Consider the following 23,525-nt stretch of genomic DNA (forward strand, 5'->3'; position numbering starts at 1 on the left):
GGTTTATGTATGTGTGTATATATGTGTCTGTATGTATGTGCGTGTGTGTGTAATTGAGGCGTAGTTTATATCCACATGTTTAAATTAAGAGATGAAACGCTTTCCCTCTCATTCACTTATGTAATTTTTTCTTAATTAGGCAGCCTGTTTTTAGAATGTCTTCTGAGAGATTTCAAAAATATAAAAACAAAACGTAGGGTAGAAAAAAGTAATTACTGTATCTATCAACGCTTGATAGAACATTTTATGTTTCTGTAAATATTTCGGGGCAATCTGCTGAGTGTGAGAACACAGAAGTGCAGCAGTGGATAATAGCTGACACAAAGGGGGGTCTGGTGGGAGTAGTGTGAGTGTGTGAATGGATTCACGGGCTGAGGGACTCACTGCTGCTGACCTGAGAAGCGCCTGAGTTAACTATCACCTCTCAAGTGAAGGGGAAAAAAACATTTAAAAATCAGTGTTCCAAAGGACTACTGTCTGCTGTGCAGTCCTATGGAAAATCTAATTGACTAATAAATTCATTCATTCATTGAACAAAAATGTTAATGAATGGAAGGATTAACATATTAAGTGGAACTTCTGGCGTGGGCAGTTCAGATGGCTAGATTTCAGCTGAATGACCGAGGTCGAATGACGGCGTCTAGCTTTTGTAGTTTCGGAAAGTTTTATTTCTTTCAATGTAAGGCGGAGAGGAGGAAAAGCGAGAGTGAGAGAGAGCTCTGGAATGCACCAGAAACGTCTGTAATGTTACAAATTAAGAAATGAAAAGGAAAGGAAAATGACCTTGCGCGAGAAATATGTCCTGTTCCTTTGAAGAATGTCTAGTACCCTGCTTGCACTGTTCCCTCAACCCCTTGCCCCGCCCTCCCTTGGCACTCCAGACAATCAGCAGAGCGTAATTATTTGTGCCGCACTCAGTCCTGGTCCTTGAGAAACGGTGAGTGGCTCATAGAAGCGTTATGGCGGGTCTGCGGAAGCGGTTCGCAGTGGCGGCACAGTTAACTCCAGACATCGGCTCGCGCTGTCCGCCAGGCTTCCCCCACTTCACCGCAGCGGCTGTCTAATCGGGCGCGCTCGTCCGAGGCGAGGCCACTCCGCTCCAGACAGGGCTGCGTCCCCAGAGGGGCGTTCTCCGGGGCTCCTTCCCCGCTAGCCCTTCATCCTAATTAAACGTCCTCACAAAGGGAGCTGGGAAACCTGCTCGCTAACGGTCCACCGGACCCCGGGTTGACGAGCCCGGCACTGCAAGGGTGTGCCGACCGCATGCGTGCCACTCGCAGTAACAGAAAGGCAACGAGACCAGCATGTAATCAACAGTCCAAGGGTTTTGCTTTCTGTGTATAGAATAATCATAACAATCACCACAGCCAAACAATCCCTGCCTCGGTGATGTAATCAATAGTGAAAGTCATGACGTAAATGCATTTCTTCCTGGCACACATGTGCCTTGCGCACGGGCGTTCATTGTGTGCGTCTGTAAGTGTCAATAATGTCGGCAATGGCTCCAAACTTCTCGGCCTTGTCGGACTGTCTATAGAAATGCCCAAGGTAAGTTGGTCGCGGTAGCCATGGTATTGGAGGACTGAATGTTCCGGAACATGCATGTCTTTGTTGTATTCTTTCTTTTTACTATACAACATGCTCCCGCTGCCTCTGAAGTGGGTAGCCTGACACTGGCGCAGCTGTTCCAAGAACAGAGAAATGTTACTGACAACATGTAAATTACCTAGTATATTTGAAATTGAGAGAAGGGACACCTTCAACAACAGATCGAGAAAGAAGGTCTGTGGGTGTCTGCGCCTGCGTTCGGGCGCCTGCTTGCTTGTGTGAGAGAGATGTACAGTAATATATATGAAAACCATCATATACTCTGACTATCTTGACATGTTCTTTGTTGCAGTTGGTCTTTGTTTAGCCTACATTTTATCCCATTGGATAAGTATATTCTTTGTTGTTCCTGGTTTTGTGTTATTGACAGGTACCACGAGACAGCCCAGAGATGGGGAGGTCCCAGGTGTGGACTACAACTTCATCAGCGTTGGGGAGTTCCGTATCCTGGAGGACAGCGGACTGCTGCTCGAGAGCGGGACCTACGATGGTAAGGGGCGTGGACAGGGGCATGATGAGGGTCTTCAGACTGTCTCAGGACTAGCTTGTATGATATCGTAGCTTTCAGCTACAGCCAGCTAATTTCATAAAGATTATGAAGCATTATGTTACAAAACAAGTTTCTTGAAATAAAGGACATTTTTTTTTCAACATTTTTATTTCTAATTTATATCAGTTTTGTTATATAGGAACAGGAAAATGTACCAAGGCATATTACGGGCACATTGAGAAGAGTGCTGAAATGTGCAAAACAAGCAAAACACAGAATGGAGAAAGTAGTTAAAGAAATACAAAGTGCAATATTTTTTAAAAAGTCATTTCTTAAGTCAGCGAATTCCGCTCACTTCTCCCTTCAGTTGCTCCCACTATTTTGATTGAGCTCTTAAGGTGTGTACTGTCTCTCTCCCCTTACTCATCAATTCCATGGGGAATGTACAGCTTTGGTTGTTTGTGTAAACAGGGACCACACACAAATCAATTTCATTTTGCGCTGTTGTCTCCAGCCTTATTCTGACTGCATTTGCCTACCCGGCACTGCGTTTTCTTCCCAGGAGGGATGGGTGTGTGAGGTGAAGCTGAGACCGTGGCTGCTTTGGCGGCTGCTGCTTCTGTCTTTGGCGTCATGTAATTTTCATGCAGCCCGCATGCCAGGCCCATGATGAAGTCAGTCATCAGTAATTATAGCGCTTCCTCAGGTCCCATTCGCTTGCCTGATTTTGCCATCCTGTAGTCTATTCAGATTTTATCCGAAGTCGCCGTTTCAGTGAAAAACTGAAAGTATTTCGGAGGCGTTATGTCCACAGAGTTATAAACCTATCATTTGGAGTACAGTGTCCACAATTATTGATCCTCATGCTGTCAATAATCAAAGTAAATTGTCTTCATCAAATGTTTGCAGTGAATTCATTTTGTGTGATTATATGTGTGAAATTAGTTTCGATAGTGCTTGACCCAGCAATTTGTATCAAAGCATCGGTCATTCAGGTGCTGAACAGCATGCTGGACGAGAGAGCAACCCATTCACACCTGGGTATCACCACCTGTTGTCTGACAAGGGGGGTTTTGTGAAGAAAATGGCACGAAAATGCATGTATTTCTTTTATGAGCCTTTTTTAAATTCTAACTACGCAGTTATTTTAAGGCCACCTATTTAGGAGAAGTCGTGGAAGGAAGAGGGTATCGCATTTGCGGTATTGCATTTGCGGAGTAATTTGCAAACGCCCGATGGTGTCAGCTCTGGCCTTTCTAGTGTTAAAGTACCTTCCTTAATAGTACAAGTTTACAGCTAATGCTTCTTGAGACCCAGAGTCCTCCACTGAATGAGCTGATGAGAGAAACTGTGCCATTAAAAGGACTCAACTGCAGCACCAGAGTAGCCTATCCACAGTCTGCAGGTTGGACCGTGTTAAACAGTACATAGCATAGCAGCGCCTTTACCTGAGGTGACTTGGTGCTTCTTCCTCCAGTATCGTGACAGAGAGTGGTGGAGCTGTCAGGATTTTACTTATTAACAAGGTGACCTTTGGGCTGAAGAAGGAATCCCCAGTTCATATCCCATTGATAAATGGAGAAACCTAGAAGCTGTACCAGGGAGGGGGGGTATTTCACAAGCCCAACTAGTAGTCTTCCTCAGGCACAGCGTCTTGTTGACTTCCACTACCAGACTTTTACATCGCAGCCTCATGAGGGACCTGCCACTGTGAGTGATGTCAGTTGATTCCCAGACTGGGAGGAGTCTGTGAGTTGCCATGGCAGTGCGCCGGTCATTTTAGCTCATTTCAAGGGTGGGTGAAAATGGCACAATTCATTAAGTCAAGAATTAAGCACCATTAATAGCTTTCTGTTTGACCGGCCACTTGGTCATTAAGTCATTAAGCATATGGGGGTATTTTTGGGTCCTTGTAAGATTTTGTGATTCAGACTTTTTGAAATAGTTCAGAAACACACATGTTTACAGTGACAACCGGTCATTAAGCACACGCAGGTATTTTTAGGTTCGGGACGCTGGAGTTTCACTGAATTGCAGTCTCAGATTGCTCAGAAATGCACGCGGGTTTGCGGGTGCAGGGCTTAAATCTTCCGGTGGAAGATGAAGGGCACCGTGACTATCTTGCGTAATCCCAATAATATCAGGGTGAATTATAGCGCTCGCGCTCCTTTGGCTGGGGAGGGCAGGTTTGCTCCTAGAGGACCAGATTGGTTCCGGTTTTCATTCCTCCTCAGATGTTTATCATATAATTGAAGTTCTGAGCTGTTTTCAGCCCCCCGGTGTCAGTGGCCCACCTCTGTATTGCAGCCTGCAGATGTAATCCCTGGCAGTGACATCACACCATTGTTCTGGGTCAGTCCCGGGAGCAGGTCCCCGGCCTTAGCAGGCTGGGGTCTGGGGTTCCGTCTGCACCCCCCAGTCTTATTGCTGGTCCACTAATCCCTACTCACCATTACAAGGCCTGGCACTGGATTGACCTTGGTGACCCAGCCCCTTTTTATTGGAAAGGATGAGTTATGATTGGTAGATACAAAGTTTAAGGATGAGAATGCTTGACTGATTGATTGATATTTTATTGATCCAACAAGGGGCAGATTTACATTGTTGACAGCGCAGAACATATAATTAAAAAACAGTCTTTAAAAAGACAGACAGACAAAGAAATACACTAGAGGCTGCCACCAACACTAAACTACATATTACAGTGTACAGGCCTAGGAGCTAATATACTGAGTCGTTTGGACAGCAGCCACAGTAAGATACCTAATGGCAGTAGGGAGAACAGTCTTGCAAAAACGCTGTGTGTGTCACCTAGGTTCTATCAAATGACTGCTAAAAGTGCTCCTCAAGCTTTTAAAAAAAAAACCTGTGCAGAGGATGGCCTTCATGCTGCAGTACAGTACGTAGCTTCTTCTTGTGTTGCTCGGTAATAATCTCCGAGGAGTCAGGGAGGATATCAATAATGGAGCAAGCCTTTTTGATTAGCTAGTTTAGTCTGTTCCTGTCTTCTGAAGTAATGCTGCCACCCCAGCAAACCACTGCACAAAACAAGACTCTAGCTAAAATAGTGTCACAAAAAAACACTTCCTGCTGTTTCCTGCTGACATTAAAAGAGCATAAAAAATAGCATTGGTGTTCTCTTTCCAGTCTAGTTTAATCAATGAGGGCAACCTCAACCCTTTGCTTTCTTATGAAGTCAGTGACCAACTCCTTTGTTTTAGTAATGTTTAAATCAAGGAATTTGTCATCACAAAACCTATGAACTTTGTTTCTTGCAGCTCTTTTTGTTGTCATTTGAAATGCAGCCCACTATGACTGAATCAGCTGAACATTTTGTAGGTGACATGTGGTCTGATGAAGCCTACCATCAGAAGTGTGGAGGGTGAATAAAAGGAGATAAACTGTGCCCTCTGTGCCCCAAGGCCTCTGTTGGTTAAAATGATTTCAGACATTTGATTGTTGACATTGACAAGCTGAAGCCTTGTAAAGTAGTTCAAAATATAGAGTTTCAATTGGACCTAAGCAATAAGATAGATTTTTTATTTGACCCAAGGATAAAGGAAGAATTGTGATTGGCCTTGAGGGCAGAGGAAGATATTTGATTGGAACTGAGGTTAACAGAACAGTTTTGATTGGGCCCAAGGGCAAAGGAATGTTTTTGATTGGATCTGCGGTTAGCAAAAAAAAGAACAGAAGGTGTGATCGGACCTGATGGTAACAGAAGAGAGGTGGAGGAGGAGGAAAAGATGTTAAAAGAGGGGAGGCGGGGAGGCGCACAGCCTGGCGTCCGAAAACGCACGCGCGCCGCGCGGTTGGCGGGCGGCCCAGCCCCGCCCCCCCTCGGTCTAATCGCGGCAGAGACGGGCGAGATGAAAGGCAGAGCCGTAGCGCCGCTGGAAGCAGATGAATGGGAGAGCGGGAGGAGAGGCAGACCCCCCGAGCCGCAGTCCAGCTGCGTGTCGGAGCCCGGTGGAGGAAAGCATGAAGGGCTAGCATTATGCCACAGTACATTATTCATGAGCAGCGATTTACACATCGCCTGTCCGTGCAGCGATCGCTCGTGCGGTTTCGAGTTGTGTACTCATGTTTACGGGCCCGGTGTGTCCTGCACAGCTTTAGAACATTCCGGTAAAAGGGAAAGGTTCCCGAACCGTCCACCTTCCATCCTCCGCCTCTGCACATTTTCTCGTGTAGGGGTGCCATGTTTAATGAGAGTTCGTACTCAAACTCTGAGTGGACCTTTGAATAGTTTCAGTAAATCATATCCAGAAACATTAGATAAGGAAGGATTGCAGAGGCAGTCCGTCTGAATCTCAGGGTTGTTGTTTCTCTACATGTCACGGGTGTGCCTACATCAGTCTTATTTCTGGAGACACACATGATGCAACTGACAACAAAGTTGCTTGCTTTGTCTACCCAGTATGCTCAGTAATGGCCAGAATAATATTGTTGTTTTGTGTTTAATGAATGCTTGCTAATATTATGGCATCCCCATTAGATAGTTAGCTAGATAATTTTTTTTTAGCAAAGTGGGCCACTAACATTAGGTCAGTTAGTAATGGAGTGAGTCAATAAAGTTGCGTATTAACTGGCCTGCACTGTGCACAAATTAATCACATGTTATTAGTTTCTGCTCATGAAGTGCCGATTGAACTCACGAGAGGCCTCTCTTTATTTGGACTGTGTGTCTCAGGCCTGTTGTTGTTATGTACGTTACTACGTTGATGAGGCTGTATGTATATGACACTTTGGTGGAAGGGCTGTAGACTCAGTCCTTCTGAAGCTCAGAGCTGCTGTTTGACCATTCAGCCTGGTGACCCAAGTTCCAGGTCATAAATTTGTCCATTCATCTCCAAGTGGTACAAATGGAGCCTTATATACATGTACATTGTCTATCTCTTTCTCTCTCTCACACACACACACACACACACACAGGCACACATACACATGATTGATACGTACATAATACATGTGATACAGACATCAGGCTAAATACATAAACATTGCACACGTACTGTACAGACATCAGGCTCACAAAGGTGCCGCTCCTGTGGGGACTGATGGCGGTTCTTCTCTCCTGAACTGCACACAGCACATGCAGCTCTGATGCTGCTAAGCAGGAAAAAACAGACTCGTTTTTTTGTTAGGCTAGAGGGTGACGTCATGACGTCAAAGCTGTCTGGACTGGAACAGTCCAGCATGTTAAAAACAAAAGCTTCCTTAATAAGATCAATGAACAGCAAGACGTCCTCAGCTGGAACATAAGGCTGGATGCACTATGACCACGTAAAGCTAGGGATCAGGTTGCATTGCGCCCGCGTGGAGGGAATGAATGCTGACTGACATCACGCATCGCCTTGATCTCCGGGGTCCATGGACAGGCCGAGTAAAAGCACAGAGCCAATTTTCTCCCTTAATTAGACCGGTCAGGATCATCGCCGCGGTGACCGTCTGGAGTATGAGTCACGGCTCCCCCACAGTCTCTGACCCCTCTCGCCGTGTGAAGACTGACCGCAGAGGAGTGCCAGAGACATGGTCACAGTCGAAGCCCGCTAGTATCGCCAGCACCGGCGTGCTGAGTGACGCACCCGGCGTAACATGAAAGAGCTTCCCAGAAGCCTGCAGGGCTACGGCTAAGAAAAACAAACGTGACGAGAGCTAAACAAAAGGAGGGGTGATGGAAAGCAAAGTGGTGTTAATAGTGTCATCGCTCTCTAGTTAACACCGCCCGTTCTGTATTTGGGTTTCCACGTTAGTCACTGAACTCCGCACCGAGCTGCAGTCACCCCTGGGCTCGTTCAGCAGAGACGTGCAGGAGAAGGAGGACTCCGTTATGTTCAGTCCCCACAAGACGCCTGACAGCGCTCGCTGTGGGCCAGGGGGAATGTTAGCAGAGAGAGAGAGCGTGAGAGAGAGAGGGAAAGGGAGGGAGAGAGAAGGGGAGGGGGAGAGAGAGAAAGAAAGGGAGGAAGAGTGAGAGGGAAGGGGAGGGGGAAAGAGAGAAAGAGGGAGGAGAAGAGAGAAGAGGAAGAGTGAGAGGGAAGGGGAGGGGAGAGAGGGAAAGAGAGGGAAGGCAGAGGGAGAGCGACGGTGAGGTAGAGAGAGAGAGAGCTGCCACCTTGTGATTAATGAGTGTGCATGGCCTCAGCCAGGCAGTTAAGAAAGAGGTCACGACCCCCGGTGGTTCCTGGCTCCGCGCTCCCGGTGGTTGACTGAAGAGATGCCGGCCATCGAGGGTGTGAATAATATCGGCGTCAATACGCAGCAGCTTAACCCCACGGGACCCAGAGCTGTAAATAAACCTTTATGTCCAATGAAGAGCATAATACCGTGTCGCTTTGGCCCTCCTCATATTCATACTGACATTCGTGCGTACAGTACATGGCAGCTGTATCTCGAAAGCTTAAAGCCTACACCACCCTCGAAATGGAAACCAGAGATCAAAAGCTATCATGAATACTGCAGTGCACTCTGGGGGTTACCCTCCTACTTGGGTTGCTGTTGAACTGCAGTCGCATTCTGAGATGTAGAGTTTCCTTCCTTCCTGCTAAAATGGCCACCTCACATTCTACTAACAGTTTTCCGTGGAAAGTAATGAAGTTACTTTGAAGTTAACACTCTTTGGAGGCACCATTGTTTTACTGTGCGTGCATGTATGTATGTGTGTGTGTTGCGGCAGAGGTGTGGGACACTAGTGGGAATTGCACTGGTGGGAATCGATATAAAAATGGACAGGGTGTGTTGTGCAATGGAGGGTGCACCACAGAGAGTGACGTGAAGTCTTGGAGCCTGTTCTCTCCCACCTACTGCTTCCTGAATCCAGAGCAGAGTGTGTTTACTAGGCATGCGCACCACATGCGCGCATGCCATCGTGTTTGCATCCGCAGTTTCATCCGAACCCTCCTTTTTTTTTCACGGAGCGAGCGTGTGTATGCATCTATAGCGCCTTGTCAGTATCCACACTGCCCGCCACCCACTCCCTCCCGCTTGAGTTTGCTCACGTAACATTAAAAGAACGTTTCATTAAACATTAAAACCATGCAGCATACCAGATCCTTCCATCACACGTCGGCCGAGATGGGCTGAAGATTAATTGTGACGCGTAACTTAACAAATCTCTTTCGATGTTCCTTCTTTTTTTTCTCTCCCTTTACCAGCGCTCTCCGTGTCTCTGAGGCGCATTAATCAAGGGCCGGGTGCTACGTGTTTATAAGCGATTAATCAACTGGCAATGACTTGTTGATAAATGTCTCCCTTGGCTGGAGACAGGCAGGGATTAAAGAGTGGTTCTTATCTTTCATCTTGATCAGCGCGCGCTCTGGTGTAATGAAGCCATCTTTGAAAAAAATGCAAATGCCCATCGGGGGCGTGGGGACCCCTCCAGGGCGTGATGAATTACGCATGCTAACCGGGCGGCGGTTTTTTGATCCCGGCGGGGGCGGAGCGTAGCCTAGCCGCCCGCCGCGGGAGCGATCGGCACGTCCGCGCTAACCCACTTTTACCGAATGGCGTGTGGCGGGAGCCCGGGCGGCGGCTGGCTGGCAGGTAGTCATTAGCCGGGCAGCGCTGGAGCGGCGTGCTCAGTGGAGACCGAGCTCACGCGTGCGTAAGAGGCGCTTCTTTACCCTCCTTCCCCTGTGGCGAGTGCCTCTCGTACTGGCAGGCAGAAGTCCAAATTATGCAGTCTCTGTGTGAGGTCTGAAACCAGCTTGACTGGCATCAAACATCAAGGCTTGGTTCTGTTTTGCAGGCGTCGATTTTTCATCTATTCTGCAGCATCCAGTCCCTGCATGTATGATTGAGTATTTTGAACTGAGTATTGAGTCTCCTTCAGCTGACGATGCTGAACTTCCTCCCAGCCTGGGCTTTTCATTAGAGTGAATGTTGAAATGCTCCATTTCAGACTCCATTTGGCCCCGCTTGTACCCTCACCCCCTAACGGTTATCGAAAGCCAATGCTCAATTTGATGATTGAGGAAATGCAGTGAATATATACATCATGGTAAATATTTACATGATTTACCATGTCAAGGCTCGGGGTGAGCATAGCCTCATTAAGGACATTAATGTTACACATACACTACATGGCCAAAGGTATGCGGACACCTGACATCCAACATCTCATCCAAAATTATGGGCTTTAATATGGAGTTGGTCCACCCTTTTTCTGCTGTAACAGCCTCCACTCTTCTGGGAAGGCTTTATACTAGATGTCGGACCATTGCTGCAGGGATTTGTTTCCATTCAGCCAGAAGAGCATTAGTGAGGATGGGCACTGATTGGGTGATTAGGCCTGGCTCGCAATTGGCTTTCTAATTGATCCCAAAGGTGTTGGATGGGGTTGAGGTCGGTGCTCTGTGCAGGCCAGTCGAGTTCTTCCACACCGATCTCAACAAAACCTATTTCTATGTGGACCTTGCTGTGTGGCTGGGGACATTATCATGCTGAAACAGGAAAGGGCCTTCCCCAAACTGTTGGGGAAGCACAGAATCATATAGAATGTGATTGTATGCTGTAACATTGCCTTCACTGGAACCAAGGGGTATCCAGATACATTTGGTCATATAGTGTATATTATCTGTGGTCAACCAGTATTGTTCGCCTGGGCTATATATAATTTTGTTCATATGTTTCATGTGGATGCACTTATTTTGCTCACATTTAAGGCTGCTATGGATAACAGCATCTTCTAATTGAGCATAATGTCATGTAGAAGTCCGCCCCCCCACTTGAGATAGCTCTTTAATTACTCTTTTCAGCAGCAGGGACAATGTGCAGAAAAAGATCTGTGTGTCTATCAATGTGTCAGTTTGCTGTGGGTTTCTCTTAGAAAGTGAGTGAAAGGTATGTTTTTCTGTTTTCAGTGCTGTTCTCCAGTGAAAAGATTTTCTAGCGTGATTTCTAATTTTGTTTTCTTTCTAAACAATTAAGTTGTCACTGTTCATAAACTGCACATTGATTAACAGGAACTTTTTCCAAGGGATTCTTGGTGTCTGAGTGGCCAAGGAGAGCTGTCGGTAGAAAAAAAGCAATTTTGTCTCAACAGAGTTTTGTATTTCTCTGTAAACTTTTCTTCAGTCACATTTCTTGTTTTCTCATGGAATGTCCTCAGCAGATGCTGGGCTTCTGCACAGATGAGAGAGCGATGCAATACACATGATGGGGTTGTTAGCAAGGGCTCTAGGCTGTGATCTATTCAAGTGCATTGTGTGTATTAGAGAATACATGCTATGACTGTGCATCAGTTAAGGCTCTTATATTGGTATCTCCTGACTAAGCCATTGCTCATCCTGCACATCACCCCATTCCTCTTTCTTTCTGCATTTAGAGCCACAACCCCTTGACTCTCACAGATTTGGTCCTGACATAGTTTAATCCAGATTCCGAGCCACTGTGTGAAAGGCTTGGTAAATTGAATGCTTGTTGCAGTGGATCCCTTTAAGGTACTGCTTACCTGTGCATGTAGTTATGGAGCCCTACATAGCTGGGTAAAGTCCACTGGAAAAGCCCAACCTCATAAGAAAAGCACAAAAAATGTAACTGCAGTTAGACTCATTTTAACACTTAAGCTTCTATTAGCTACCCTCTTCAGTCTTGCCTCGTTTTTTTTCTTCGTTTCACCCAACTGTAGTTCTAATAGCTGAGGGAATATCATTAAATATTGATATTTTCTGCTGTGTTACATAATGCTGCGCAGCCATGCGACCTTATTTACAACCTAGCTGAGCCTCACTCGCTCCTTTATCAGACTGTCCACCTGCTGTGAAAATTCAATTTGAGAACAGGAAACCAAAACAGGTCAATTCATGAGTGCTAGATCACAACAGCGTGTGCCAAGAGACGGTCTGTGTTTTGAATCTCCTTCAAAGACCCAGAATTTTTTTTTTTAGCAATTAGTATGTACAGGATAAGGCCCACCGCAAGTGTAGAGATTACAGGGAGGTAGGGTTTAGGCGGTAATTAATTGGTTTAAAAAGACAAATCCCCTTTTGGCATCTTTTCTTATTCTTTAATTAAGCTCCTCATAAATTATGAAGTTAATGAAGGGTATAATTAATTTAAATGAACAGTTTTAGGTTTGAATAAATTAAAGCGAATTCTGGCCTCTGAGTTTGTGAGAACAATTTTGATGTTTGTGTACAACATCATCCAATGACTGATGGTTCCGTGCACCAAATGCGTAAATAAATAATTTAACGTAATTAAGTCTTTAATGTGCACTGCAGGTTGGTGAGATGTTGCACCCCGAAGGCTATATTCATTAAATATTTACTGACTACTTTGAGTCCAGCTTTTTCCCCTCTCGCTCTAACGAGAACACAACCCATCAAAGATGTAAATTACCTAATACCTCCGCATTCAGAGATTTTAGTTTACTTTATTAACACGGAGCGTTCCAGAAAACACCACCAAAACGCATAATCTGTGGTGGTTTTTCCGAACAGCTGTTCTTGGGGCTTTTTTCTTTTTTGCTTTTAAAAACAAGGTTGGAATCCACAGGAGAGGCTCCGTAAACGAATCAATATTTGTATTCTCCTGAGTGGTTTCCTCCTTTCCGTTGCTGTTGGTTTGTCATGAGTGGGGGAATGAAAGTGGGTCAGTTCTTCCTCTCTGCAGGAAGGCGCGTGCCGCCATGCTGTGTCTCTCCGAGAAGGCATGCCGTTATTGCTCGGGGGCCCACGACTCAAATAAAGGAACAGACATCCAACAAAACAAAAAAAACATTATTCTGCTCTGCCCGACTCGGTATAATTAAGTAAATACCTTGGAAAAAAAACGACATAATCCTGCTCTCTCCCAATAGGGGACAGCTGCCATAAATAGGATGATAAAAAGGTTGCAGGCTCCTGTCGTTAGTGGACGAGTTTTGGTGGGGGGGTCAGTTGGAATATTCTGGAATATCCTTCTTGGCAAGGTGTCTCTGAAATGGTGCTGCCAGTCAAGTCCTCCCTGCCCTGCTCTGCCTTAAGGACGTTTCCTTGCTGACATTCGGACTTGTCTTGCGCCTTCAGGTAACTACTACGGGACCCCCAAACCGCCCGCTGAGCCCAGCCCCGTGCAGCCCGACCTGGTGGACCAGGTCCTGTTCGACGAGGAGTTTGACACCGAGGTGCAGCGCAAACGCACCACCTCCGTCAGCAAGATGGACAGGAAGGACAGCGCCGCGCCCGAGGAGGAGGACGACGAGGAGAGACCCCCGCTGGTCAACGGCCTCACAGGTCAGCCCCCCCCCTCCCTCCCCCCCCCCACCGCCTCCTCCAGGTCATAAAGCCTCACTCGCATGCAGCTGACTTTATGAACCTCTAGCATCACGCCAGAGTGCTTCCTAATTAATACACGTTTAGCGCTATGAAATGTCACATTACATCTTGTGGGTGCTCATAAATTACCATCTCTGAGGTACAGCCAGGTATTTTCACACTTAAAGGGCACCTTCTGCCATGCCCTGTATAAAATATCAGAAATGTGCCTAACAATTACTATTCTGAGAAGGATGTGTGATTCAGAGCTTGAAATGCATTTACAAGTTTTCTGGGGAAAAGTTGTACGAAATGAAACTCAGGGGAGGCATTTGGCTGGGCGTATTAAGCACACACATAGCTGGTAGCCTGCTAATAAATGTTTGGCACATCCAACTAAACTGCGTGTTGAGGTTTCATTTTCCCTCAGAACAACTGTAGGTGCCTTAAGTGAGTTTTTGATTGCTGGTAGATTACAATATAACAAGTAATCTCTGTTGGATAGAAAACAAAAATCAAGTGCTTCATCTTTAAAATGCCAGCGATTCTTTGATAGCCTTGCATTTTATAGGCTTTCCTATCTCAACTGTTGGAACCCCTCACAATTTCTTTAGCGGTCACTGGTGCCCTGAGACCCCTTCTCCAGACAAGTTTCCCATGATGCTTTGGGACCACAAGCCATGCACTGGAGGTCACATTGAGTAATAACAATTCAAAAGCTAGGAAATAACACATGTCAGAGATCAGTTAGGAGAGCTGCATGTTCGCTCATGGGAAAAAGGCTTGTCCTTGTTTTGCCCGAAGGACGTCTGTGTACGTGCTCCAAACGAAGCACGAAATTACCTTAACACCTGCTTGGTTAATCACAATTCAACGTTCTCGCTTTGTACGAAAAACTCATTTCAGAGGTGGCTGCCAGCAAGGCTGGAGGTCCCTGCCTTAAAGTATTGTTTAATAGGGAAACGCTGTGTACTTGCAGAGCTGTTTCTCTAACCAAGGAAGGCATAGGAATAATTATGAAGGTTTCTCTACCGGCTTTCTACTTGCCCACTGATATCAGGCGGTTTGAGTTTCCTCTTCCATTTGAACATGAATAGCTCCCATCAGAAGAGGAAAGGCAGCGACACAATCGGCAGCATTTAAGCCACAGTACCCTAGTCCTGTCCCTGATATGTGTGTCATTCTAGATTCTTCCTATCAGGCCAGGCCAGTGTATACAGGGCACAATGGCGGCAGCTCTGCAGAGATTACCTCTTGTTCTTGTGGTCAAATTTGAATACAGTTAATGTGGGTTGTGTCAGCAAATCATTATCCTCTGTATAGCAGTCTTAAGAATGTTGGCTAACACAATGCAGTTACACTGGATTTCATAACAGCCATCTGCCTTAAGGGAATGCTTGATGCCTGGCACTTCCCTGTAAGTTGAGCTGTCAGCGGTGTTTTTTTGGAAGACGCGTGCCCCCTTGGAGTTGCCCTGGCTGCTCCACGGCTCTGTCTGGACACTCCTGTCCCATTCTTGGTCGCTGCCTCTGTGGGACCTATTGTCCAATGATGTGAGGTCTTCTTCCAGGGTCTATTCAGAAGCTACCTGGCAGGAGTTTGTAGCATTGTCTGCATATGGAAGTGCAGACCCCAGCACCCATGAGCACCAGGCTGGTATATTCACATTATCAGCTGCCCAAGCAGATTGCACATGAATGAACAACTAATCGCGTAGCAACATGCTAGCCTTGGGCAAACACAACATTGTAGCGCAGAGCACCTGATCACGAAGGCTGCGCAAACATTTGACACGTCAAGACCCTCAGCGAGGGAGACGTCTACTGTCGCTAAAGGCGCTGTACTCTCTTGCATTAGCCGCATTTGCTGGGTGATTGAGCAGACTTGTACCTTCTTAGTTTAACAGATAAGAGCTGAGCTCGCATCGGCGAAAGAACACAGGAGCTCGTTTCGCGCTCAGTCTCCAGAGGCGAGGGTAAAGGCGGGATGTGTTTGAGATTTCTGTGAGAACAGCGATGGTTGGGATGCTTGTGATGTTTGTGAGGATAACGGCTACTGACAGGTCTCTTCGGACCGGACAGTGTCGGGGTTCTCACGGTGCGCAGTCCACATCCCGCACGCTTGTGTTGTGCGCTTTTCCACTGCTGTCATCACACGCCCCCATTGCCACAGCGCATACACATCAAGGGCTGCCTCGGGCCTGGGTTTGGGGAGGGTGTTACATGTGTCTTCACTGTTAGGGGAGAGCAGCCATGGGTAACTAAACTAAACACTGGGATCCTGAAAAACCAGCCCAGAGCTATGCGGCATTGCAGCTAGGTTACAGTATGTAGACATACCTGTGCTCTTACTTGTATATGTTTATATGCATACAGTATGTATGTGGTCTTTGTGTTTATACAGTGTATATATAATACACACACACACACACACACACTCAGAACTGAGTGATTGTAATAGGGAGGGGCCTCTAGCCTGACAGAGTTGTGACCAGCTCAGACTGCCTGGGAGGCAGTTCGACATGCATCACCACTGACATGCAAATCCCCGCCATCTCCCGCACAGACAAGAGTCCACAGTTTAGGGCAGCCAGGCAGGGAGAGCAGCTAGCACCGGGCTTCTGAAACACTGCGTTCACGTCGCTCTCTCTTTTTCTCTCCCACCCTGCCTCCTCCTCTCTTCTCCCTCCCTTCCTTCCTTCCCCCGGCTCCAGAGCACAAGGACGGGGCGGAGTGGAGAAAGGCGGTGCCCAGCTACACCCAGTCCAGCAGCGCCATGGACTTCCGCATGTGGAACTCCCTGCCCCGCGACGACAGCCAGGAGCCCCTGCCCAAGAACTGGGAGATGGCCTACACCGAGACGGGCATGGTCTACTTCATCGAGTGAGTACCGCACCCGCGTCACCCCGGCAACCCTGGGCCTGACGTGAGCTGCTGCTGTGGAAGCTTGGAAGACTTTAGGGTGCTAGCCTAGTGTCAGTTCAGCCAGAGGGTAATTCTTTTAATCCCAAGGGAAACTCTGCAGTTGTGCCCATTCAGTTACATATTCCTGCTGTTGCATCGCTCCCCTAATGCCCAGTTGTTTACAATAGGTGGGTCTGGTGTTGTGGTTATGAAGGGTGGTGGCTCCTTTACAGGTCACAGAGTGAAACTCTGAATATTGTTTCTGTGAGAATGCTTTGTTTCAGGGAGCCGTGAAGTTTACAGAGCAGCTAGAATGGCAGCTGAACCATTGTACACTCAGGGAAAGTGTTTGTTTGGCCCATTGTTCGCCAAATAGCCCCCCAAGGGCAATCTGCTCTGCACGCCTGTCATGTCTGCCCAAACACGGGGTTTGATCCTCAAGTGCTTGTTGTCTTTTTAAGTGCCGCTCAGTGACAACAAAGAGCCTCGGTGAGATCCTGTTAAATAACAAGAGGGTCGAACACATCCTGTAGTCACTTCTTTCTTGATTTTAAGCTGGGGGACTCGCCAATAAGAGCCCTTTCCTGCATTATATCCTTTTATTTTTATTTCTGTTTGTAGCTTTTCAGGACACAATCCAAGGTGCCTGTTAAAAACCCAATTAATTTGGCAATACCCGTGGAAATGCTTCCCCTAACAGCTGCACCCCACCCACTGTTCTGAGGCCACATCATCACGCAGCCCTGATGAGCCTCCTCCCCGCGGTCCCACAGAAAAACGAGGCAGCCCCCCTCCCCCCTCGCCTCCCCCCCATTCCTGCAGAACCCTTCACGGTGGCTGCCAGGCAAGTGGCGGCTCATTGCCGCCAGAGAGAGAGGAGAGCGCTGCAAATCAATATTCCATTCACAGAGGGTACGGAACAATTGAGTAAATAGAACTCTCCCAGCGGCCCACTTGTTTTTTAAAGATATCTGGCTCAGAGAAGCAAATATTTGCCTGTGAGCAAGCCGGGCTATTATCATGCATATTTTAGGCCGACCAATGACATTACCGGTCAGCCACTCCATCACATTTATTTATATTAAGGGCTTGTTTTCGGGACTCGAAAGATTGTGCTTTAAAAAAAAAAAAAGACTCTTCTGCCTAAGCAGATTTCAGATACCTGTAGGTGTGAGCCATTGGTTAACGAGTTGATGGGGATGTATCTCGATGTTGATGGCTGACAACTGCGAAGGATTCAGGGAAAAAAAAGATTTAATTTCTTCTGCACATGAGCAGTGTTTGCCTTGGAACTGTCATTCTGTGCGTCTGGCTGTAGCGCATTGTGAGAGGCGTGTGCGGAGGAACCGTTCGCTGCAGTTGTCCTGGTGAAGCAGCTCACAGTAGGACAGCATTGAGCGCTGCCATGTCCTGCTAACACCCGTGTTTCTCTTCTCTGTTCTCCAGTCACAACACTAAGACCACCACCTGGCTGGACCCCCGCCTGGCCAAGAAGGCCAAGCCCCCCGAGAAGTGTGAGGACGGAGGTGAGATTTCAATAATTCCTGTCATTACACTCACACACACACACACACACACAAACACACACTCTCACACTCACATAAACACACACACTTTCACATAAACACAAACACACACACACACTCACACAAACATGCACACTTTCACACACACACACACACACACACACACAGAGTACTCTTATGCAGATGCTCGTATCACAGATTCATGGTCAAGAGCTATAAGCGACATACAGAACAAGCACTCATACACAGCTGTATGCACGCACACACACCCACGCACACACACACACACACACACACACACACACACACACACAAACCTTCAGAAATGCATATGCAGACACAAGCAGCCCTGCTAAAAACGATCCATAACATTCAGTCTCTCTAACAGATATGCAAACCCTATAATCTTTGGTGCAGCCGTGCACACACTCACGCTCGCACACAGACCCAGGCTCCCGATGGCGGATGCCGGTATCAGAAAGCCGCTGCGACTCGCGGGCGTGGCGCTGACCTGCAGGCTGAGCTAAGGGGGTGGGGAGCGCAGGGGAGACATTAGGCCCTGCCTGCTTTGCTTTCTAATGGATTCTCAAAGACAGGCAGGGAGCTCATCTGCACGCCGAGCCAATGCCGGGGACCCCTCTTGCGTGAAAAGCTCTTTTCGCCGTACGTGCCCGTCACAAAAAAAAACGGCACAGAGAACTCGATATTCCTCTCAGGCCGCTAGCAAAACAATCACCCCCCCACACCCACACACACACTACCCCCGGCTTCCACAGAACAGCCTCGGCTGTCTTTCCTCCAGCCGTTCCACACGCGCGTCTGCGGGTTCTGAATCCTGTAGGGCGCGGTAGCATCGGATTCCTCACCTTCCATGACACCGTCGATTTGTGTGTGATTTGCATGAGCCTATTTAAACACGCCGCTTCCTCCTGCCTTGTGTTCCACAGAGCTCCCCTACGGCTGGGAGAAGATAGAAGACCCGCAGTACGGCACCTACTACGTGGAGTGAGTCCTTCCTCTTACACCTGCACGGAGCCTGCATGGGTCCTCAGGACGTCTAGGCTTCGAATTGTCTGTGCCCTGTCCAGGTGTCCAGAGAATGCCACTAGACAACCAAGATGCGTCCAACAAGCCCGTTGACAGGAGATTAGTATTAACGACTCCATAAAGCCCGGATACAGCGTGCTTATAGAGCTCATTTTTTTCTCGAGCCGTTATTTTATGCCATTAGCCATGGTGTATCAAAGGATTCATCAGCGCCATCGCTGTGAGCAGCGTGGTTCCGAGCGATTAACGCCAGCGTGCCGTTCGATCCTTCGGCAAGAGGAGGAGACGAGTCGGCAGGGAGGGTTGCCAGGCGGGGGGGAGTTTGTGTGGATATCAGGGTTTCGTCTGCTCTCCTGTCGGCGACGTTGACGTCTGACGCCGAACCGTCTTACTGGGCCCCGCCCCGGCCTCGCGGAAGCGGCGGGGGGCCCGCGAGGGAGGCCCCGGGTCAGAGGAAACGGGAAGCGAGCGCCAGCCTCTTTATTATTCCTGCAAGGGCCCTCCGCCATGCGAGCAGCGGGGAGAACAATCCGGAATGTTTACGCGAGGGGTCGAGAGGGCCGCCGGCGGCCCTTCTGTCTGGCGGCGCTTTGTTTGGGAGGAATGAAAGCGCGAGACGATGCCTCATTACGCTCGGAGGAAAGGCTGCTCGCGAGCGCTCGCGAGCGGGGAGCCGCGGCGCACACAGAGCGCGCTCCGAGCGGCGAAACGTCCCCCCGCTTTCCGATCGGGTTAATAACACGCTCAGCGTGAGGCGCGGCCCACCGAAACACAAACAGCGAAGGGAGAGGCGAACGGGGAACCCGACGCGGCGTGCGTTCAGGAGCGGGCGGGGTGCAGACGACCCTGAGGTGCCACAGCGGTCCCACCCTCTTTATGTGACCCACGCGCCGCCAACGTACGCTGCGCTGACATTACAGGCCTTGATTTTACCGCTTAGCCTGTATAAGTATAAGTATAAGCACTCAGCCTGGGGAGTGGAGGAACTTTGAGAGCGTTACAGTAACTGTGCCCAATGGTCCATTGTTACAATATTATTCATAATTAATCCCACTACGGGAAAAAAAAGAACTTTTCAATGGAGACCTAACAAGGAAGGCAGCATTGACAGCCCCAGCATACGTTTTCCTTCAGTAAGCTGGAACTGAAACACGTATTAGCGTGATGATACAGTGCACTGTAATGAACTAGTCAAGTGACCTCACGGACATTGCAGCCTACATGTGTTTAGCGTGAATTCTCATGAATTGACAGCCAAGAACAAATCAGAGTGCTGTATTTTGAAGAAGAGGTTTGTGGGAGTTTCTGTCACAGGCACAGCAAGCGGCCTGGTTGTCCAGCAAAACAGTGGAGATACCCCTTATGAAGGAAAGCTTATCAGCACAGGGAACAGCAGCTTGGGTTGTGGTGGCTGAAATGCGAGTGAGAGGAGGAGGGATGCTAAGCTAGCGTGTTGCTCATCGCACAGGCTAGGCCTCACCTCACATGGCTCACCCCATTAAAATGGCTTCTGTTTCGAAATACCAGCCAGCGTGAGTTAATTTTCGACACCTCCAGCTAGGTGCGTCCCAGTGGCATTCAATTAAAGCCAAATGTGAGGAGGCGCTGATTGGTGGTGCCATGTCACAACGCCACAGAGGAACGTGTGTGTGTGTGTGTGTGTGTGTGCACGCGAAAATGCTGTGCTGAATGATTGTTCACTTTGTGTTTCAGCCACATAAATCAGAAGACTCAGTTTGAGAACCCAGTTCTGGAGGCCAAAAAGAAGCTGAACCAGGAGACACCCGCCGCCAGCCAGCAGGGGGCAGCACCACCCCCAGGTAACTCCTCTCTCCTGCACCGCACTCACCTGAAGATCAATTGAGCTTTGTGATGTTACGTGAATTTCCAGCAAATTGGCTTTGAATGGTTCACTTAAAACTATTTGCAGCATTCTGTCTAATCTTGTCGGCATGTCAAAATGTTGTGACACCTTGTCCTGGTATGCCAGCTATCTGTGTACCAGCGCTACATAAATTGCTACAAAAACAATAACTCAGAAGCATGAAACGCTTGACATTAACATTTAGTCTTTAACGTAAATAGAAACGCGAGTCCATGTCCTACAGTGGTCCTGTAATGGGATTTTTAGATGCTCCATAGTTTCTGTGAGTGCTTTTGACAGTCAGCCTGGGTACCCAGAGGAAGCTCGCAGCCTCTCAGACACAAATGCACACCCTGGCGCTGGTTCAATGGGTTTCAACAAGGGAGCCGAATGCCAGGCATTCTCCGTGCTGAACATTTTTTAATGAGTGTGGGGTGAATGAGAAAAGGACATTGTTTTGAGATGGTAGCGCACTTCAGTGAAAACCGCCATCCGGTCATTACGCTGAGAAGGCCCTCCTTGTCATCCACCCGCCATTTAAAGAGACAGCGTCGCGGCGGGGGGTGGGGGGGGGACCAGCGGATCTGTGCCCGTCTCTCCCACCGAACGTCGCCCTTTGAAGGCCTCCCCCTCTCACCGCTTGGCACTCCTCAGTGGGGAAAGATGGCATTGGACGGACGTTCACAAACGGGAGCTATTACTCATCCCGCGGGCTGGATGAGGCGAACGTCCGCTGCGGAGAACTTTCAGCGAATAAATCACTTCTCCTTCTCATTCTTCCTGAATGCAACGGGTGATTTAATAATCTTGAAATGCAAGTTAAAAAGGAGCAATTGTGTGAATAATGTGCGCCGAGCGTACTGTACGTGGGTGTCTGTAATAATATTATCTGTGGCACACACTGGGGCTTTTGTGCACACACTCAGCCATTTGGAGCTGCTTTAAATTGTCCGTGCCCTCCAACCCACCCTTGGGGTTTGGCAGACTCTCTGTGCATTGTGCCAGGGTTGGCGGAACCAGGGATTCTGTGTTTATACACATTTAAAGAAGCGAACACTAACACTCTGTGATTTAACAGCCATTTCCAAAGTCAGGATCTGAAGTGTAATAAACACAGGGGCTTCATTTATGTTTAGGGTGTCGGTCAGTGTCTGACTGTCTGTCTGAGTCTAATGGTTTACTGTTGGTGTCTGTTTTTCTGTCTGAGACTACTGGTTTTCCCAGCGTCATGTAAGATTGGCTGGGTAGTTTAGGAAAGACACGCCTTGGAATGTGAACTGTATAAATGAGCTCAGCACTGGACCTGCTCGGCAGGGAGCACGTACGGCACATACTAAGTGAAATGAAAGCTCTCTATTTTGTGTGACATAATGCCCTTCGCTTTGAATGCACGCTGAAGGAATGTCACGCGTCTGAGGCGGTCGTTGGAGACGTGCTTCTATCGCACCGCGGCTCTGACACACCAAACCGCATTTAAAATGGAGTCGCAGTCTCCAGGTTCGCCTGAGCGCTCCGTCTCATCTGTTTAAGCAGTGCATGCGCAAGCCAAGCTAAACATTCCTTTTAAATGCGTGTGCGTGTGTGCGCGTGTGTGTGAGTGCACACGCGCACGCTCCTTTGCTTTCACGTTCGTGCGCCAGTGTTTCATCCCGCTATTGATTACGCAGCCGCTATGGGGGCGTCGTCGTGACGAGGGGAAAGCTAGCGAAGGCCGCGGACCGCTCTCTGACGGCCGGCCTGGAGAACAGGGCCCGCTGCCTTTCCTTAATCCCTTCACATCAGCGCCCTGACACCTGTTTCAGTCCTCTGGAGTCAGGTCCCCTCCTCCGGCCGGGATTTGCAACAGGAGCAGCATTTGCATGCAAAGCTGCTGGAAAGCCGGGAGCCCGTCGCGTTTCACAGGGCCGGGAATCGACTCCGCGATCTGGCTGTCTGCTGCTTACCGCCAAAGCGCCTCCTCGAAATGAAAAGTCATCAGGCTGGCAGCACATCCAGAATCCCGCGTGCCCCCCTGATTATCCATTACCACATCAAATGAAAGGAGGCGGTCCTTATCGGAGGCTGGCCTTTCTGAGCCGGGTGTGTACTGTGTATTGCGCTTGGCAGCCTTGACATCCAAACCAGTTCTGATTAAATTTCTTTATGGACTAGAAATCCTTAGTCAGATAGTCATTATTTTGTCCTAGATCAGAGAAAGCCACTTCATTAAAAAGCCACTAGTCGCCTGTCCTATCCGCGCGGCGGGGACGGTGTGACCCGTTAGCCGTCCAGCCAAGATCTGAGATGCAAACAAATCAGGCTAATTAGGGGCTACACGGAAGGCTAAAGCAGCATGGAGGACGAGTGCGTCCAGCTGCAGCTCCCTCTCCTCCCTCTCCTCCATCCCTCCCTCTCCTCCCTCTCCTCCCTCCCTCCCTCCCTCTCTCCCTCTCCTCCCTCCCTCCCTCCCTCTCCTCCCTCCCTCCCTCTCCTCCCTCTCCTCCCTCTCTTCCTCTCCTCCCTCTCCTCCCTCCCTCCCTCTCCTCTCCTCTTCCTCCCTCCTCCGCTCCTCCTCCTCTCCTCCCTCCCTCCCTCTCCTCCCTCTCTTCCCTCTCCTCCCTCCCTCCCTCCCTCCCTCTCCCCCCCTCTCTCCTCCCTCCCTCCCTCTCCTCCCTCTCCTCCCTCTCCTCCCTCTCTTCTCTCCCTCTCTCATTGGCCCGCGCTCTTCCTCTGGGCTGGCGCGGTCACAGGAATTGAGCGGCTGACGGGCTGCTCACGGCGGCGGTGGGGGGAGCGCGTGGCGCTTTTTAAAGCGTTGTTTTGACAAGGCTTCCCAGCCTGACCTCTGGTAGTAGCAGGGCCAGTAAT

General features: G+C 48.7%; 1 protein-coding gene across 3 annotated transcripts in view; it reads left to right on the top strand.

Annotated features, from left to right (window-relative positions):
- The window catches only part of magi3a (membrane associated guanylate kinase, WW and PDZ domain containing 3a), a 121,807-nt gene that overhangs the window by 77,060 nt on the left and 21,222 nt on the right, over positions 1–23,525 (top strand). For all 3 annotated transcript variants that reach the window (XM_064298815.1, XM_064298816.1, XM_064298817.1), the window contains exons 3-8: positions 1,979–2,098; positions 13,111–13,317; positions 16,052–16,220; positions 17,688–17,767; positions 18,715–18,772; positions 20,528–20,634. In XM_064298815.1, the coding sequence (XP_064154885.1) occupies positions 1,979–2,098; positions 13,111–13,317; positions 16,052–16,220; positions 17,688–17,767; positions 18,715–18,772; positions 20,528–20,634 (741 nt within the window). The remainder of the gene's footprint in view (positions 1–1,978; positions 2,099–13,110; positions 13,318–16,051; positions 16,221–17,687; positions 17,768–18,714; positions 18,773–20,527; positions 20,635–23,525) is intronic.

The sequence above is a fragment of the Anguilla rostrata genome, chromosome 11, assembly GCF_018555375.3.
Source record: "Anguilla rostrata isolate EN2019 chromosome 11, ASM1855537v3, whole genome shotgun sequence".
NCBI lineage: Eukaryota > Metazoa > Chordata > Actinopteri > Anguilliformes > Anguillidae > Anguilla > Anguilla rostrata.